Source organism: Siphateles boraxobius, unplaced genomic scaffold (assembly GCF_051911475.1).
Source record: "Siphateles boraxobius isolate OS27281-9 unplaced genomic scaffold, OSU_SipBor_1 274, whole genome shotgun sequence".
NCBI lineage: Eukaryota > Metazoa > Chordata > Actinopteri > Cypriniformes > Leuciscidae > Siphateles > Siphateles boraxobius.
Window position 1 is genome coordinate 127501 of NW_027508892.1, and position 18873 is coordinate 146373.

Consider the following 18873-nt stretch of genomic DNA (forward strand, 5'->3'; position numbering starts at 1 on the left):
TTTAATGTCCAGTTACCAGAATCCATTTCCTGCTCCCCGTTCACACTGTGTCTGGTTAATATTACAGCTAATCCAAGATCTGAGAGACAGACCTAATTAATCCTCACTTCATAATCTGATTAAAAAACATTTTGTAGAAACTGGACTTTTAATTTTTTTATTTATCAGAAAGTGTGAAGTGTGTGTGTTACACCTGTGTTGGATCAGTCTTCAGCCCTCCTGCCGTTTCTGTTCTCTTTTCAGTTGTTTGTTTTGTTTTTGTTTAATCTTTCCCCGTTTTATTCTTCTATCTTTAATAAATGTTATTCCTTTTCTGATCATTATTCATCGTGTTTTCTCCTTCTTTGTCTTGGCTTGTGATCCGGCCATGACAATAGTTTTTGGTCGTTCCTTCCTTTTCCCTTGATCCTCTTCTTTTGCTCCATTTCTGCTTCTCTTAAGTGTGTCAGAGATGTAGGTCACACGTCTTTTTTCTCGTGAGCAGTCGATTCAATTTGGAGAACGATAAGAGGGTATCAAATTTAAACGGCAAGCAGGTGCTCTGGGGCCGCAGACACACGAGCCCGTCATCCTTAAAATACTGGCCCCCAGCGTCAGTGTTCCTCGAGAGAGAGAGAGAGTTAGAGAGAGAGCGAGAGAGAGAGAGAGGGGGAGAGGGAGAGAGAGAGAGAGAGAGAGAGAGAGAGAGAGAGAGAGAGAGAGAGAGAGAGAGAGCGAGAGAGAGAGAGAGAGAGAGAGAGAGAGAGAGAGAGAGAGAGAGAGAGAGAGAGAGAGAGAGAGAGAGAAGAACACAGAGCAGAAGCCATTAAATCTCTTACTAAAGTAGTAAACAAACACAATGAGCCTGGAACGTCACAGGCAATCATATGAAAGCATCTGCAGAATGAACCTGTTCAGAGCAGATCCAACTTCTCCAAGATGCTTCAGAACAATCTGCAAACGACGGAATGAAGAGTTTAGCACAAATGATTTCAAACACTATGCCATCAACATTTTTTATTTATCAATTGACTTCTATTAACTAATTTAAATCAATTTTTGGTTTTAAAATCTCCATTGGTAACACTTGCACAACTTTTAAGGTAGTTTGCAGAAAGGTTGTTCTAAAGATTGTAAACACTTCCAGAATTAAATGAGAATTATAAGATACAAAAAATCTTATTCTTTTATTAAAATATTGAAAGATTGTCCTGTTGAACAGTTTCTTCATATTGTGTGTTTGTTGTGGTTTGCTGTTAAAACCGACCGCTTGTCATTCCACACAGGACTGATATAGACCCGGAGTCAGTCTCTGCCTCTTACTCACATATAGACCCGGAGTCAGTGTCCGCCCCGTACTCACATTTAGACCCGGAGTCAGTGTCGGCACCGTACTCACTTATAGACCCGGAGTCAGTGGCGGCCCCTTACTCACATTTAGACCCGGAGTCAGTGTCTGTCCCAAACTCACATATAGACCCGGAGTCAGTGTCTACTCCGAACTCACATATAGACCAGGAGTCAGTGTCGGCCCCGTACTCACATATAGACCCGCAGTCAGTTTCTGCCCCGAACTCTCATATAGACCCGGAGTCAGTGTCGGCCCCATACTCACATTTAGACCCGGAGTCAGTGTCGGCACTGTACTCACATTTAGACCCGGAGTCAGTGTCTGTCCCAAACTCACATATAGACCCGGAGTCAGTGTCTACTCCGAACTCACATATAGACCCGGAGTCAGTGTCTACCCCGAACTCACATATAGACCAGGAGTCAGTGTCGGCACCGTACTCACATATAGACCCGGAGTCAGTGTCGGCACCGTACTCACATATAGACCCGGAGTCAGTATCTACTCCGAACTCACATATAGACCCGGAGTCAGTGTCTACCCCGAACTCACATTTAGACCCGGAGTCAGTGTCGGCACCGTACTCACATATAGACCCGGAGTCAGTGGCGGCCCCTTACTCACATTTAGACCCGGAGTCAGTGTCTGTCCCAAACTCACATATAGACCCGGAGTCAGTGGCGGCCCCTTACTCACATATAGACCCGGAGTCAGTGTCTGTCCCAAACTCACATATAGACCCGGACTCAGTGTCTACTCCGAACTCACATATAGACCAGGAGTCAGTGTCGGCCCGTACTCACATATAGACCCGCAGTCAGTTTCTGCCCCGAACTCTCATATAGACCCGGAGTGAGTGTCGGCCCCATACTCACATTTAGACCCGGAGTCAGTGTCGGCACTGTACTCACATTTAGACCCGGAGTCCGTGTCTGTCCCGAACTCACATTTAGACCCGGAGTCAGTGTCTGTCCCAAACTAACATATAGACCCGGAGTCAGCGTCTACCCCGAACTCACATATAGACCAGGAGTCAGTATCGGCCCCGTACTAACATATAGACCCGCAGTCAGTGTCTGCCCCGAACTCTCATATAGACCCGGAGTCAGTGTCTGCCCCATACTCACATTTAGACCCAAAGTCAGTGTCGGCACTGTACTCACATTTAGACCCGGAGTCAGTGTCGGCCCCGTACTCACATATAGACCCGGAGTCAGTGTCGACCCCGTACTCACATTTAGACCCGGAGTCAGTGTCGGCCCCGTACTCACATATAGACCCGGAGTCAGTGTCGGCACTGAAGTCACATTTAGACCTGGAGTCAGTGTCGGCCCCGTACTCACATATAGACCCGGAGTCAGTGTTGGCCCCATACTCACATTTAGACCCGGAGTCTGTGTCGGCCCCGTACTCACATTTAGACCCGGAGTCAGTGTCTGTCCCGAACTCACATATAGACCCGGAGTCAGTGTCGGCCCCGTATAGGGATGGGACGGTATGAAAATTTCATATCACGATTATAGTGACCGAAATTATCGTGATTATCAATATTATCACGGTTTTGTTAAAACAAGATGAAAGTGTTAAAAAAGAACTGATGCTCATACTGAAAACATTTCAAAAAGGTTTATATTTGAGAATCAACAAACAACAAATAAAACGAGCATCTCTATGGACTTTCTAAAGCAAAATTCTATTCTTTTGCATTTCCATACCTTATAATGACCGTCGTCAATACCAACGCATTATAACTCAGCGCACATCCATGTATCACAACGGACGCGCGCTCTGATTTCATTCAAATACAATTTGTCATCTTGCGTCTTCGTTTTTGATTGTATTGAAAATGAAATCAGAGTTGATTTATTGTTTACAGAATGTAATAATATTGTTGTGATCGTCTTGCCGGACGAGTTTTGTTCGCCGTACAAAATGGATTTAACAGGTAAGAATAGAGACATTAATCTCTATTCAATATGTCCCCGTAAATATGTGGTAAAAAAAAATCGGTGTTATAAGTGTACAATGACTATACATTATTATCTCTTAAATGTCACTCTTAATAGTGTTGTTTGAACTTGTTTGTTTGTTTTTGGCTCAAAGCCACTTATTGCTGCGAACTTTTCTTAGCAGAAGCTTAAAGTTTATCTCAAGTGAGTGAGATAAAATATTTCAACTCAAAACAAAATTTTGTGCTCAATTATTTCCCAGACGTAGTTTTAGTATTGAAGTCAAAGTGAACTTGCCTTGCGTTCGCTACAACAGTGGATGATGGTCACACAGGACGACTCGGCAGATTTGAAGTGTTTACCTCTATCACTGCGACTTTTTTGTGCATGTTCCGCCGACAGTGACAATCCTCGGTTAAGTTTCCCTCAGGATTTTTGTAAATGCCAAAATATGACCACACCTCAGATTTGGTCCTCTTAAAAGGCTGAAAAATCTCCCGAACACGGTCACTGCCTTCCGCCATTCCTTCTCGAATAAAAAAAAAACCCAACATTGCGCGCCTGCTTCAGACTGTTGCTGGCTGGACAGGATTTATAGTGAGTTATTAAAATCGCGATAATCAAACACGGTTTTAATGATAACTGCATTTTAAATGATATTACTAATCGTCAGTACATTTTATTGTGGTTTATAGTGAAACCGGTAATCGTCCCATCCCTAGACCCGGGTCAGTCTCGGCCCCGTACTCACATATAGACCCGGAGTCAGTTTCGGCCCCGTACTCACATATAGACCCAGAGTCAGTGTCTGCCCCGAACTCACATATAGACCTGGAGTCAGTGTCTGTCCAGAACTCACATATAGACCCGGAGTCAGTGTCTGTCCAGAACTCACATATAGACCCGGAGTCAGTGTCGGTCCAAAACTCACATATAGACCCGAAGTCAGTGTCTGTCCCGAACTCACATATAGACCCGGAGTCAGTGTCTGTCCCGAACTCACATATAGACCTGGAGTCAGTGTCTCTCCCGAACTCACATATAGACCATGAGTCAGTGTCTGTCCAAAACTCACACATAGACCCGGAGTCAGTGTCTATCCCAAACTCACATATATGCCTGGAGTCAGTGTCTGTCCCGAACTCACATATAGACCCGGAGTCAGTGTCTGTCCCGAACTCACATATAGACCTGGAGTCAGTGTCTGTCCCGAACTCACATATAGACCTGGAGTCAGTGTCTGTCCCGAACTCACATATAGACCTGGAGTCAGTGTCTGTCCCGAACTCACATATAGACCCGGAGTCAGTGTCTGTCCCGAACTCACATACAGACCCGGAGTCAGTGTCTGTCCCGAACTCACATACAGACCTGGAGTCAGTGTCTGTCCCGAACTCACATATAGACCTGGAGTCAGTGTCTGTCCCGAACTCACATATAGACCTGGAGTGAGTGTCTATCCAAAACTCACACATAGACCCGGAGTCAGTGTCTATCCCAAACTCACATATATGCCTGGAGTCAGTGTCTGTCCCGAACTCACATATAGACCCGGAGTCAGTGTCTGTCCCGAACTCACATATAGACCTGGAGTCAGTGTCTGTCCCGAACTCACATATAGACCTGGAGTCAGTGTCTGTCCCAAACTCACATATAGACCTGGAGTCAGTGTCTGTCCTGAACTCACATATAGACCTGGAGTCAGTGTCTGTCCAAAACTCACACATAGACCTGGAGTCAGTGTCTATCCCAAACTCACATATAGGCCCGGAGTCAGTGTCTGTCCCGAACTCACATATAGACCCGGAGTCAGTGTCTGCCCTGTACTTACTCTGGCTGACACACGACCGGGTTCAGTGCTTGCTTTGGTGAACATTAACAGCACAGGATAGTGTTTTAAATAGATGGAGACTGACCTTGACGCTGAAGACGTGTGTGTTGTTGGAAAGCATGTGTATCTTCTGCTGACTGTAGGAGTTTAGTCCTTCGTTCCTCTCCCAGAGGATGAGTGCTGGATGACTGTTTCTCCTGTTCTCTCAGTCACGCCAGTCCATGTTCTTACTCTACCTTTCTCTAATGAAGTGCCATTGTTCATTCTCCTAGTTAATCACTGTCTCCACTCCATTATTTATATAATATATATATAATATATATATTGATAGCGGTAATTTCTGTTATTCCTCAAAGATAAGAGCAACCGATAAAGCACAGGATGATGATGAGTGTGCTTATAGTGAAGAAGTTGATCAGCTGTGTGTGTGTGTTGCTGGAGCTGGACAGGCTCAGATCAGTGGAGATGATGCTGGAGAAACACCAGTGGAGTCATTCCACCTGCGCACCACCATCTCCCCGACCTGAAGTGGGACAATCACATTGACTTCATTGTGAAAAGGCCCAACAGAGCTTGTACTTTCTTCGTCAACTGAAATCGTTCAGCCTGCCACAGGCGCCAATGACAGTTTTATCAGCTGTTATTGAGTCGGTTCTCTGCACTTTTTTAACTGACTGGTTTGGGTCAGACATAAGAGACTGTAATGGACTGTTAGAACAGCTGAGAGGATCATCGATGTGCACCTGCCCAACCTTCAGGACCTGTACATCTCCAGAGTGGAGAAACGGGCAGGTAACATCTTCACAGACCCCGAACATCTTTGTGTTCTTCTGCGGAAGTTACAGTTTTCAGAAATTACCACCTGTTTTTATCATTCATTCTCAGTACTTGAGAGTGAGGCAATAGTTAGATATTATGTAAATACATATATTTTATTTATACAGGTGTACATACATTACGTAATGCACAAATCTGTACATAAATCTTCTGTTCCAGGTGTATACAACCTTATTATTATTATTGTTTATTTTATGTGTATTTTTTTCCTTAGTCTTATATACATACATGTATGACATGAGAAGAGAAAGAACATTTAAATATGTATGTATATAGAGTTTCTGGAAAACCGAAACACATGCCTTGTGTGTTTGCACACACTTGGCGAATAAAGCCCATTCTGATTCTGATTCTGTCCCTCGGTCTGGTTGGAACCAAGCTAGGGCAGGTCCAATATTTGAGGACCCCTGTCCAGGCTTTGTGACTATAAAGAATGATTTCCTCAAAATGTACGTCAGTTTGCAGGTTTAAAGGAATTTATTTCAACCGAACGCATACACACGCTCACTATGACTCACGGTCTAGTGATCATCCCTTCATAGGTGCCATGGGTTGTTTGTTCTTAATGATGTTATGGTGTCCAAACCCAAACCAGAGCAATTTTTGTTTTTATTTTATTTATTTTTATTATTATTAGTTATTATTAACATTTTAAATTGCCTTTACTTCTTTGTAATTTCGTTATGTGCTTTTGTGGTTTATTAGTTTGTTTTTTAAAATATTACTATTTAGGTTTCATCCCCACTTCCGCTGAGAGGACGCTGGCGCGTTTTGCCTGCCGCTTCTCACTCTGGACGAAAAAGTTTGTTTGCAACAAAACGATTTTACCTACTGACTTTGTTGGTACCGATGGTATCTATACCTGCCTCAAGATCTGGACTGTGTCTTTGCCTGGTCGCCACATCTGCTGCCTGTCACGTTGTGATTCTGTTGTAACCACCAACTAGCCAGCTCCCGGGGTTGCCTTCGGCCCATCCCCGCTGTGTTCTGCTCGAGCAGTGGATTACAGCCCGGCTGCTGGCCGGCCTGCACTCTAGAGCAGCCTGTCAGCTATGCGGCTACTGTTCCTTCCTGCTGGCCTCTCTGTGGCTCTTGTCATCTACGGCTCTGACCATAGCGCTACGATACACGTCGTTGCAGCTTCTCAGATTCAACCACAGCGCAGCTCCTTCACTGGACATCATCTCTACTTTGCAACAACAATGTCTTCCCCGTCGTCGCCCTTATATCCACCGAGGCTCCCGTCGCAATCTTTCCTACTACTTCAGTGCCGAAAAGAGTATTCCATCTTTTTGGTCCAGCCGTAGTTCACTCCCGCCTGGACACCGGCGCAACAACAACATTCGCATATGTCATCCGCGCACTCTTCACGTGACTTCATCTAACCTCTTGCCCGTCTCAACTTCCGCCACTTGGATTTCACAACAAAAGCCTCTTAAGACAGCGCTATTCAATACTAGATCACTCAACAATAAAAGCCTGCTCCTCTGTGAATTCATCATTGACAATAAATTGGATTTTCTCTGTCTTACTGAAACCTGGTACAAACCCATGGACTACATTGCATTAAATCAGACCACCCCACCTGGATACTCCTTCATCGACAACCCCCGTCTGGACCGGCGAGGAGGTGGCATTGCAGTCATTTACCGCAGCGTTATTTCGATCCGCCCCATCCCCATCCCGGTTGTATCCTCATTTGAACACTTGGCTTTCAGGCTTCCTGGTTCCCAATCTCTCACTGCGGCAGTCATCTACCGCCCTCCCAAAACTTGCCTATCATTTCTTTCCGATTTCACTGACTTTGTAACTCAGCTGTCCTCTATTTCACCGTCCGTTCTCCTCATTGGTGACTTCAACATTCATATCGACTCTCCGGAAGCAAAATTCACATCTGACTTTTTGGACATTTTAAACTGCCTCAACCTCACTCAGCATGTCACTTCACCTAGTCCCATCCCATGCCATCTCTACTTCTTCGCTTCCCTCAGATCCAATTGCCTCTGATCTATTCAACTTCTACAACCACACAATCTCCAACTGCCTCAACCAAATAGCCCCCCTTAAAACTTCCTGAGTCTCCTTCTCCAACTCTGCACCCTGGTACACCCCAGATCTGCACATTCTCAAAAGACAAAAAAGACAACTTAAAGGGTTCAAAAAAAATCCAGTCTCACTGTTCATGCCCAAGCCTATAAACACGCCATAACCACATACAATTCTGCTCTCAAAAATGCCCGGTCTAACTACTACTAACAACTCATCCACTCAAACTCTTCCGACGCCCGCACCCTATTCTCCACATTTGCAAAACTGACCAAACCTAAGGAGAATGTAACCTCCACATTCACTACAGACAAATGCAATAACTTCCTGTCATCCTACCACACCAAAATCCATACCATACCATACCATACACTGTTCACTAACATCGACTTCCTCCGCTTCTCCTCTCCCTGAATATCAACTTACTCCCATCACACTCCACAGTTTTTCCTCTTTCTCTCCTCTGTCTCCCTCTGACACCTCCAAACGCCTTTCAACTATGAAATTCTCTAACTGCCTGCTTGACCCGATCCCCTCACCCCTCTTTAAAACCTGTCAACAAATCCTCATCCCTCATATCACCATTATCATTAACACTTCCCTCATGTCTGGATCCGTTCCATCCCCGCTAAAACTTGCGTATATCCCACCCCTCCTGAAAAAACATGGTCTGGACACTGACAATCTGGACAACTTCAGACCCATTTCCAATCTCCCATTACTCTCAAAAATTCTGGAATGCGCCGTCATCACACAACTCCACCAATATCTACACTCTTCTCAACTCTTCGAAACATTTCAATCCGGATTCCGTCCACACCACAGCACAGAAACAGCCCTTCTTAAAGTCACAAATGATCTCCTCATTGCTGCCGACTCTGGTTCCATATCCATCCTCCTTCTCCTCGACCTTTCCACTGCATTTGACACTATAGACCATACTGTCCTCCTCCATCGTCTTATATCTATTGGCATCTCTGGCACAGCACTTCTTTGGCTCACCTCCTACCTCTCTGACCTTCACCACTTTGTCTCTGTTAACAACTGCAACTCCCACACCTCCCCTGTCACCCATGGTGTCCCCCAAGGTTCGGTTCTCGGTCCCCTCCTTTTCACCATCTACAATCTTCCCCTCGGTCAGATCATCCGCCACCATGGACTCCATTTTCATTGCTACGCCGATGATACCCAACTCTACATATCCAACAAATCCATCATCCCGGCTATCCTCTCCACCATCACCGATTGTATTTCCGACATAAATACCTGGATGGACAATAACTTTCTTAAACTCAACAGCAACAAAACAGCTCACCAAAAAAATTTCACCAAACTATCCTTTTTCCACCTCCGCAACATTGCCTGTTTTCGCCCCTCCCTCACCCTGTCAGCAGCTGAAATCCTCATTCACGTCTTCATAACTTCAAGACTTGACTACTGCAATAGCCTTCTCTACGGACTTCCTACCAATCAACTACAAAAACTACAATACATTCAGAATTCAGCCGCCCGCCTCCTCACCCACAACCGGTCCCGGGAACACATCACCCCCATTCTCCAGCAGCTCCATTGGCTACCTGTTCATTACCGCATTCAATATAAGCTCCTCCTCCTCACCTACAAGTCCCTCCATCACCTGGCCCCGCCCTACCTCACTGAGCTTCTGGTACTGCATCAATCCACCCGCCACCTCCGCTCATCTGGTACAAACCGCCTCACCCCGATCATCCGCACTAACCGCCGGACCTTGGGGGATCGAGCTTTTGCTATTGCTGCCCCCACCCTTTGGAACTCACTACCCACATCCATTAGAAACTTACTTCACTTCAAATCTTCAAATCAGTACTCAAAACTCACCTGTTCAAACTAGCTTTTTCTTAAAATCCCCTTTTTATTCCCCTTTTTTAAAATCCACTGAAAAGCGCTATACAAGTGTGATGTGTTATTATTATCAGAATCAGAATCAGAAAGAGCTTTATTGCCAAGTGTGCTTGCACACACAAGGAATTTGTTTTGGTACTGAGGCTTCCAGTGGACATATACAAATACAACATGAAACATAATACTACAAATTATAAGAATAAAAAATAAAAATAAAAATATATGAGAATAAAACTATCACAGTTGGGTTTAGTCAGAATAGACATTTTCAGATTTACAGATTATGAACCTATTTACAGTGTTTTGAATATTATAAATAAATAAATCTACATATAAGTATCACCTGAGTTGTGGGATATTGCACTAAACAGTGGGAGTATTGCACTTACAGGCATATGCCTTGGGAGGAGTGTTAACTGTTCAGGAGGGAAATGGCCTGTGGGAAGAAACTGTTCCTGTGCCGAGATGTTCTTGTGGCCAGTGATCTGAGTCTCCGTCTTGACGGTAACAGTTCAAACAGGTGGTGTCCAGGGTGAGTGGAGTCTGTGATGATTTTACCTGCTCTCTTCCTCACTCTGGAAGAGTACAGGTCCTGGAGGTTTGGCAGGGGGGCACCAATAATCCCCTCCGCAGTCCGGACTGTCCGTTGTAGTCTCCTGATGTCTGATATATATATTATTAGGTTTAATTCCATTTGTACTTCAGTTTTAGTTCGTTTGAATTTATTTCCAGGTAGTAATGTTAATGCTTCAACTGAAACTTATTTCAGTTTATTACCAAGGCAACATTTCAAATTTGTTTAGTTTCAGTTAACAGAAATGTATTTAAAAGTTTTAGTTAACGATAACAAAGTCCAGTGTTCTCTTTGTGTTGGCGCACAAGGCCTTTCTGAGTTTTTCTGTTATGATTAAACAGTCTTCAAAAACAGTTGCAAAATCACCATTATATCAACCCTGTAGTCTGTCTCACATGTTTATATCAGTCCTGGAGTTCATGGATCCACGGAGGGAGTGAATGGTTTTGACAATGTCTAGAGGATTTTGACGGACATTCAAGAAGTGTTTTCTCTGAGACATGTTGAAGTAAATAGATTCCCTTGATCAGAACTGCATATTTCTCTCTGTTAAGTTGGATTTATCCAAATGATGACAGCCTCTTCCTCTCTGAGCAGTCAGTATAATATATAACTATGCTGAGAGTGAAAGATCTGCTTACATATTACACAAAACCACACTGGACTTATATGCAAATGATGAAGGCAAGTTGTGCGTAATACCTTCATGTGAATTAATCTCCTACTTTCTGATGATTGAGCAGTTTTATAGACCTGCCTGAACAGTAAATAGATCCACAATGACTGAGTAATTAGAAGGTTTGTGAGCAAAACATCTCGTAACATGCAGGAGAACAGCAGTTTATGGGATTTAAAAGTTGTTCATTTTTGTATATTAATGAAAGAATAATGACAGGACAGGGGAAATGGAGGGAGGAATATGGATGCATGTAGTAGCATAATGTCTACAAACAAAACAAAACTGCCATTGGAACCGAAGCCACATTTCGATTCTAATGAATAGATAATGGGCATCTGTATAGGTAAACGTATTTGAACTCCAGTGGCCTGCTGTGTAACTCAGCACAGGTAGAGATGATTGTTCACACACTCTCTCTGTCCTCGGTGGGACGACTGGCAGCTTCACACTGCGCTGGGGCTTTTTAAACACACTTCAAAGCAGAACCTTTATGCTGAGACTGGAAATGCTAACCTTTGACTCGAATCCCCTCCCACAGAAGCTGCATTGATTGAGATGGAGAGACCCTTCGCTTTAAACCCAAGTAATTGCAATGAAGGTGATTATATATAGGGAGAAGGAGTTTTAATAGTTTTTCATTGCATGATGAGACATAACAGCCATCTGGAAACCCAGCTAACACAGTGGCGGCCTTATGCATTCGGGGGCCCGTTTCAATAACTAATATGGGGCCCTACTCATATAAAACATAAACATAATAGAGCAGAAAAAGCAAGGATTCCTGTTGGTTTGCATCAATGGTATATTATTTTATTACGTGCACTTTCAGCTTCAAGAACAGGCAGCTCAACATAGAAGTTATCCAACCTTATTTGATTAAAACTATATAAAATTATACAGCGTTTTACGTTGGAATAAGCCTCGCCCTTTCACGGACAACTAATTTGATTAGCGCAGTATATTTTCAGCTGTCTGGGCTGACATAAAATAAACAGCTCAAACATCCCCTCAACTTAAATTATTAACAAAAGCAAAGAAGAAAACGTGTCTGACTGTCACTGAACCGAACATAAATGCAATGATGGGCTCCGCGTCCGTTGACAGCTGAGCTCACCGGGCGGCGATGTAGATTTCACCTGAGCGCTTTTTAGAAATCCACCCTTCTGTGTTTGAGTGCTGAGAATGCCCTGATAAGTTCATCTTTGTCCAGCGATTTTGTCATCTCGCCTGGACCAAAGAAAGAAGTCACTTTTGGTAGACTGAATAAAGCGTTTCTTTTGTTGTCCAATATCTTTTTTGTTTTTCAGCACCATTGGCATATGTAGGCTACGTTTCATTTTCCTCTTAAAATTATTTTCCTGCTCAAAATAATTTTAATTTTAACGTTAAACATTTTAACTTAACAGCAAAAAAGGCAAATTTATAAACAAATAAACTACCGGTATTATGCTTCAGATCACTTACGCCGTTCTCGGGGGAGGTAAACGTCGTCATGGTAACCGCGAGTTCAACCAATCAGAGACCTCAGTGTTATGCTTAGGATTGTGGGTAGTGTAGTATTTCCATCGACAATAAAAGAGTATTTCTCCAGAGGATCGCAAATAAAACACGTTTTTCTTAAAACAATGTTGATTTCATTCTGACTTGTGGTTTTTATAGGAGCAGAAACTTTCGTTTCACAATCTCGTAGCTTGAGGTCAGTCTACCTCGGATGGTTTAGACATTATGGCTGAAAATCAATATCCTATGGAGAAAATGAATCGGATTTTTGCAGGTGTTTTGGGGGCCCCCTTGGAGGGCGGGGCCCGTTTCAATTGAAACGGGTGAACCATAGGCCTATGAGCTAACAGGAACGTTCCCACAACTTTCACTAATGTTTTGTAAAGTTTGTGTTATTATAAGAAAACGTTCAATAGAAATTTTTTTTTTGGAACGTTCTTATAACATTATATACATTCTCATAATGTTGAGCGAAAACTTTCCTAGAACATTGCCATATAGTTAGCTAGCAGAGCGTTCTCAGAACTTTGATGTAACGCAGTTAGATGTTATGGGAAGAAAGAGGCGGGAACCGGCGAACATTTAAATACTTAAATAACGTAAAATAAACAAATACAAAAAGAATGTAAAGACAGTAGCCCCTCACGGACGACTGCTGTCACATATAACAAAACACAAATAAAATGTAGGCCTGTTCCTCTCTCTATCTCCACTGTCGTCACTCCTTCTTTTCTGCTTCCGCTCCTCTGTGAGAGATATCAGACCGGTGCGTCGCGCAGGAGTCGCTCATCAGTGATCACGTCACCGGTGTTCTGACTCCTTTCAGTGTCAGTTCTTTGTTAGAAATGATATGTAGCGACATCTGGTGGAATTTGGAGTCATTGCGCTTGTAAGGAGATCATCAACAGGTGTACATGCAGACTGAATTCTCCACCACCAGCGTTATTTGTCTATCCTTGGAATAGATCCATCAGTGAGTATGGTCGCTCACAGTCATTTAAGTAGTTAAAAAATGTGTAGACGTTCTACTACTATTGTTTAAAAGCATTTATTTTCAGTGAAAATCGGGTTAATGCTAATCGTGTTGCTAACCGCTAGCATGGATTTAGCTGTGTTATATATACAGAGTTAGCTCAGTCTGTTAAGACTCATTTAGGATTTTAGCCCAAATCCAGAGTTATTCACAGTATCCCCAGCCCGAGAGTGAGGAGTTTAGCTCAAACCCAGACTTATTCCCAGTATCCCCAGCTGAGAGTGAGGAGTTTAGCCCAAACCCAGAGTTATTCCCAGAATCCCCAGCTGAGAGTGAGGAGATTAGCCCAAACCCAGAGTTATTCCCAGTATCCCCAGCCGAGAGTGAGGAGTTTAGCCCAAACCCAGAGTTATTCCCAGTATCCCCAGCCGAGAGTGAGGAGTTTAGCCCAAACCCAGAGTTAATCCCAGTATCCCCAGCCGAGAGTGAGGAGTTTAGCCCAAACCCAGAGTTATTCCCAGTATCCCCAGCCGAGAGTGAGGAGTTTATCCCAAACCCAGAGTTATTCCCGCATCCCCAGCCGAGAGTGAGGAGTTTAGCCCAAATCCAGAGTTATTCCCAGTATCCCCAGCCGAGAGTGAGGAGTTTAGCCCAAACCCAGACTTATTCCCAGTATCCCCAGCTGAGAGTGAGGAGTTTAGCCCAAACCCAGAGTTATTCCCAGTATCCCCAGCCGAGAGTGAGGAGTTTAGCCCAAACCCAGAGTTGTTCCCAGTATCCCCAGCTAAAAGAGTGAGGAGATTAGCCCGAACCCAGAGTTATTCCCAGTATCCCCAGCCGAGAGTGAGGAGTTTAGCCCAAACCCAGAGTTATTCCCGCATCCCCAGCCGAGAGTGAGGAGTTTAGCCCAAATCCAGAGTTATTCCCAGTATCCCCAGCCGAGAGTGAGGAGTTTAGCCCAAACCCAGACTTATTCCCAGTATCCCCAGCTGAGAGTGAGGAGTTTAGCCCAAACCCAGAGTTATTCCCAGTATCCCCAGCCAAGAGTGAGGAGTTTAGCCCAAACCCAGAGTTGTTCCCAGTATCCCCAGCTGAGAGTGAGGAGATTAGCCCAAACCCAGAGTTATTCCCAGTATCCCCAGCCGAGAGTGAGGAGTTTAGCCCAAACCCAGAGTTATTCCCAGTATCCCCAGCCGAGAGTGAGGAGTTTAGCCCAAACCCAGAGTTATTCCCAGTATCCCCAGCCGAGAGTGAGGAGTTTAGCCCAAACCCAGAGCCATTCCCAGTCAGTGTTGGGTATAGTCACTCTGGAAAGTAGTTAATTAGGTTACAACGTTACCATCAATTAAAAGTAATCAGTTACGTTACAGCGTTATCTATTCATAAAAGTAACGCGTTAGAGTACTCATGCGTTACCAAAAATTAAAATCCGTTTGCAGCGCCTCACACATGCTGCAGCTTAATTGACAGACACGGCCCCCTTTAAATGCACCTAGAAGTCGTGACTCCTGGCAATGAATAACGTCAGTCATACGACTAAATTAACAATGCGGGATAACAATAACAGGAAAGACAGTCATCAATAGGCTATTCCACATAGCGTTTTATTTATTTATTATCACAGAACATATTAATCAAAATTCACACCTTCCCAGCCCGGGTAGCCTATGAACACCATACAACAAGATAACTCCTGATTTTTTCTTTAACTCTAATGCATTTAGAGTTTTTCTTTAACTCTAATGCAGTTAGAGTTTTTCTTTAACTTTAAGGAGTTTAGCCCAAACCCAGAGTTATTCCCAGTATCCCCAGCCGAGAGTGAGGAGTTTATCCCAAACCCAGAGTTATTCCCGTATCCCCAGCCGAGAGTGAGGAGTTTAGCCCAAACCCAGAGTTATTCCCAGTATCCCCAGCCGAGAGTGAGGAGTTTAGCCCAAACCCAGAGTTATTCCCGGTGGGATGCAGGGAACTGTTGAGGTCAGTAGGTCAGTCGGCCGTGTGTATATATCCCTCCTCTGGAGCTGATTATACCGCTTGAACAAGCTCCTCCTGAACTTTGTTCATAAAACATTATTTGTTGCTTGAATTCTGCAATCTCTTGAGATTCTGACATGTAGGAGGCTTACCATTAGCTGAACATATACTGGTTTAATTAGTGACACTTAGCCTACATTTTAAAATCTTTATTTGAATACGGCAACATATTTATTTTAAAATCTTTATTTGAATTTGGCAACATTTTTATTTTAGAATCTTTATTTGAATATTACATGATACCTCATTCTACAATATTTCTATGATTAAATCACTGACAGAGACTCCTCCCCCATCAACCAAGCAACCTTTCTTTTAGCTTAAGACTTCACTCTATTTCTTAGCAAAAGTTAGTCTCAGCAGCTTTGTGAATAGGTTTTAATATAACTCTTAACTAAGAACTTTTACTGCCATTTAGGAGATCTCTTAGTGGTAAGATAAAATGTTTGGTGAATACAGCCCCAGGTCTTAAAAACATTCTCAAAACGTTAGCACAAAAACATTATTTATACATCATTCATGGAAGGTAGTTTCTGAATGTTTACACTAAGCAATCAGGACTTTGAACTTCCCCTTCTGTAACAGCTCTTCATCTGATTCTGAACTGAATTCTCTCATTGTTTCTCTGTTACTCACATCTCTGCGCTCCACCAAACACCCGGAGTCAAGCGTTACACTCTCAGCTCTCTCTCTTCAGCCTGAAGCTTCACAAACCATGTTTAAACTCCATATGAAACAGCTCAAATCAACAGAACACAAGTTTGTGGTGTTTTCTTTTTCTATTGTGTTGTTTGCAACATGTTTTGTTAGGTTTGACTTGTGTGCTGTCTAGTTGTTTGTTTAAGTTTGTGTTGTTTTTGGTCTAGAAAATGTAAGCGTTGCTCTCTATGATTCCATGTTTTAGACTGTGTGCTTCCCAGAGACTCTTACACAGCTCAGTGTCTACTAAACTAAAATGTGAATGTTAAAGTAAAGTCTTATCTGTCTTATCTTAGTCTTATCACAGAAAGAAGGTCCCTGGTTCGAGTCTCGATGTTCTCTGTGTGTCAGTGTGTGTTTCCTCCAGTTTCCACAGGTCAGAGACTGAGAATGGATAGATGAGTTGTTCCCCGGGGAATGTTTGGAGGATTTTTGCATTAACAAGAAAAAATGTTTAGAAAACATTTAGAAAACTGGACGTTCAGAAAACATTGAATGGAATGGAATGTGCATACATTAACATAAACCAAGAAAAAAAGTTCTACTAGAATCTACTTCATGTTCTGATAACGGTATTTAACAGACTTATTTTATTTTCTTAAAGTTATTTGAATAGCGCTTTTCACAATATATAATATATAGTTTCAAAGCAACTTTACAGAAAGTGTCTACAAAACAGTTTAGAGTGATCTGTTATCAGGGGTGACTGCGTCCAAGTTATGTATTTAAAAAACATATACAATCATGAATTTTAGGCAGAAACAATGAGCTCATTGAAGTAACTATTACATGTGGTGAACATAATGATTACAATATATGGAAACTGTAGCATTGGTGCATGTTGACTCAGAGTTTGCTTCTTATGAAGTCCTTGAGTCATTTCTTCACAGTATTTATGATCATCTGAAGTCTTCAAAACAGACTCAATCAATCAGATGATTTCTGAAAAGTCTTGCCATGTTAATAAGCAATATCAATCAGCTAGTCAGACGTCTGATGTCCAGCCTGATCATTTTGTGCTCTGGATGCAGAAACCGTGACGGGAAAAGCGGGAGAGCAGATTTGAAGCGGTGATTTGAGATTCTCCTAAATTGTGATTTAATCACAAAAGAGGAAAAGAAGTCAGCTATTTTCCACAGCTTATAAACGTCAGGTTTCATGATCTCCGCTGAGTTGAATGGAGGATAGGCTGTCCATGTGTCGTTGTGTCCTGTAGAGCATCACTCACACTCCTTCATCAAACACAGACTGTATTTAAACGTGTGTCTCACTCTTTTAAACACTTCTCAGAGACACAAGCACTTGTTGTTTTAGAGACCAATATAATCAGCTTTAGAGAGGGTTACGTTCCCATCGCATGTTGAGAGTATGTGGCCTAGAAAATCTAGTGACCCCTGGAAGAGATAAAGAAAAGCTACTGACTCTTTGTTGTGCCTCAGAACAGTAAATGAATGAATGAATGAGGCATTTATATAGCGCTTTCATATGTACTACTGTACACACAAAGCACTTTACAATCATTCAGGGGATCTCCTCAACGTCATGTCCACACCTGGTCTTTTCTTCTGGTCTCATTAGGATGCTGTCTGATGTACAGTATGTTTCCCAGCCTCTCTTCATCTCTTTAACAATCACACAGTATCTCACAGATGCTTGACCTCTGACCTTTACGCTGTCACTACTGAAGCTTTAAGACTCACAACGTCAAAGTCTTTTATTTGAAAAGAGCAAGAAGCATCCTGTTTTTCATCATATGTCAGAATTATATATTTATTTTGTTTTATTACTTTATTGTCTTTTAGAGTTGTGCTGTGGATGCAAGTCTAAGCTTGCTGTTCTCATAATACTCATAAATCTCATCTGTGATTGCAGGAGACCGAGCTGTTAGAAGTCTCTGTCATCAAGGATACGAGGAATGGGAGATTTGCCAAGATGCCAAAGGTAATAAATGTGTGTACTTCAATCATTCGTTCTCTCATGCAGAGCAGAGCTGACGTAGTGTTGGTACAAGATGAAAATGAACAGACATTATTGTCTCTTCATTTCTGGCACAAATACCATATGATTATAAATGTAGATCTGTCCAAAGAGGAATATGCTGACGAGAAGCAAAGCAAAGCTGCTCTGCGCCGGATATGCCAGAAAGATTCACGTGTTCCACAAATAGCTTAAGAAAGCTGGTCAGAAAACACTGTTCATTTACAATCTAATGGCTTTCAGAGAGTTTTCCAGAGATGTTGTCTTAGCTGTCAGAAATGCATTTGCCGATCAAGAGTGTTTATGAATCTCACAGCGAGGCTTTTAGATTGCTCTTTAAGGACGGAAAGAGCGGATGGTTTCCATCTGAGCGAGCGTAAACTCGGACGATTGATGTTTCAGAGGTCAGAACATGGAGAAAAACACAGTTTCCCATGTCATGATCGTGGCCTTACAGGAAGGTCAGTAGAGAGAGAGAGAGAGAGAGAGAGAGAGAGTTGTGTATTTCACATCGTCTGAATGAAAGCATTTAGTCGCATACACGTACAGTATCTATGAACACA

General features: G+C 42.9%; 1 protein-coding gene across 2 annotated transcripts in view; it reads left to right on the plus strand.

Annotated features, from left to right (window-relative positions):
* plcb1l (phospholipase C beta 1-like) overlaps window positions 1-18873 on the plus strand; it is a 233917-nt gene that overhangs the window by 43142 nt on the left and 171902 nt on the right. For both annotated transcript variants that reach the window (XM_077245642.1, XM_077245643.1), the window contains exon 3: window positions 18206-18274. In XM_077245642.1, coding sequence (XP_077101757.1) covers window positions 18206-18274 — 69 coding nt within the window. The remainder of the gene's footprint in view (window positions 1-18205; window positions 18275-18873) is intronic.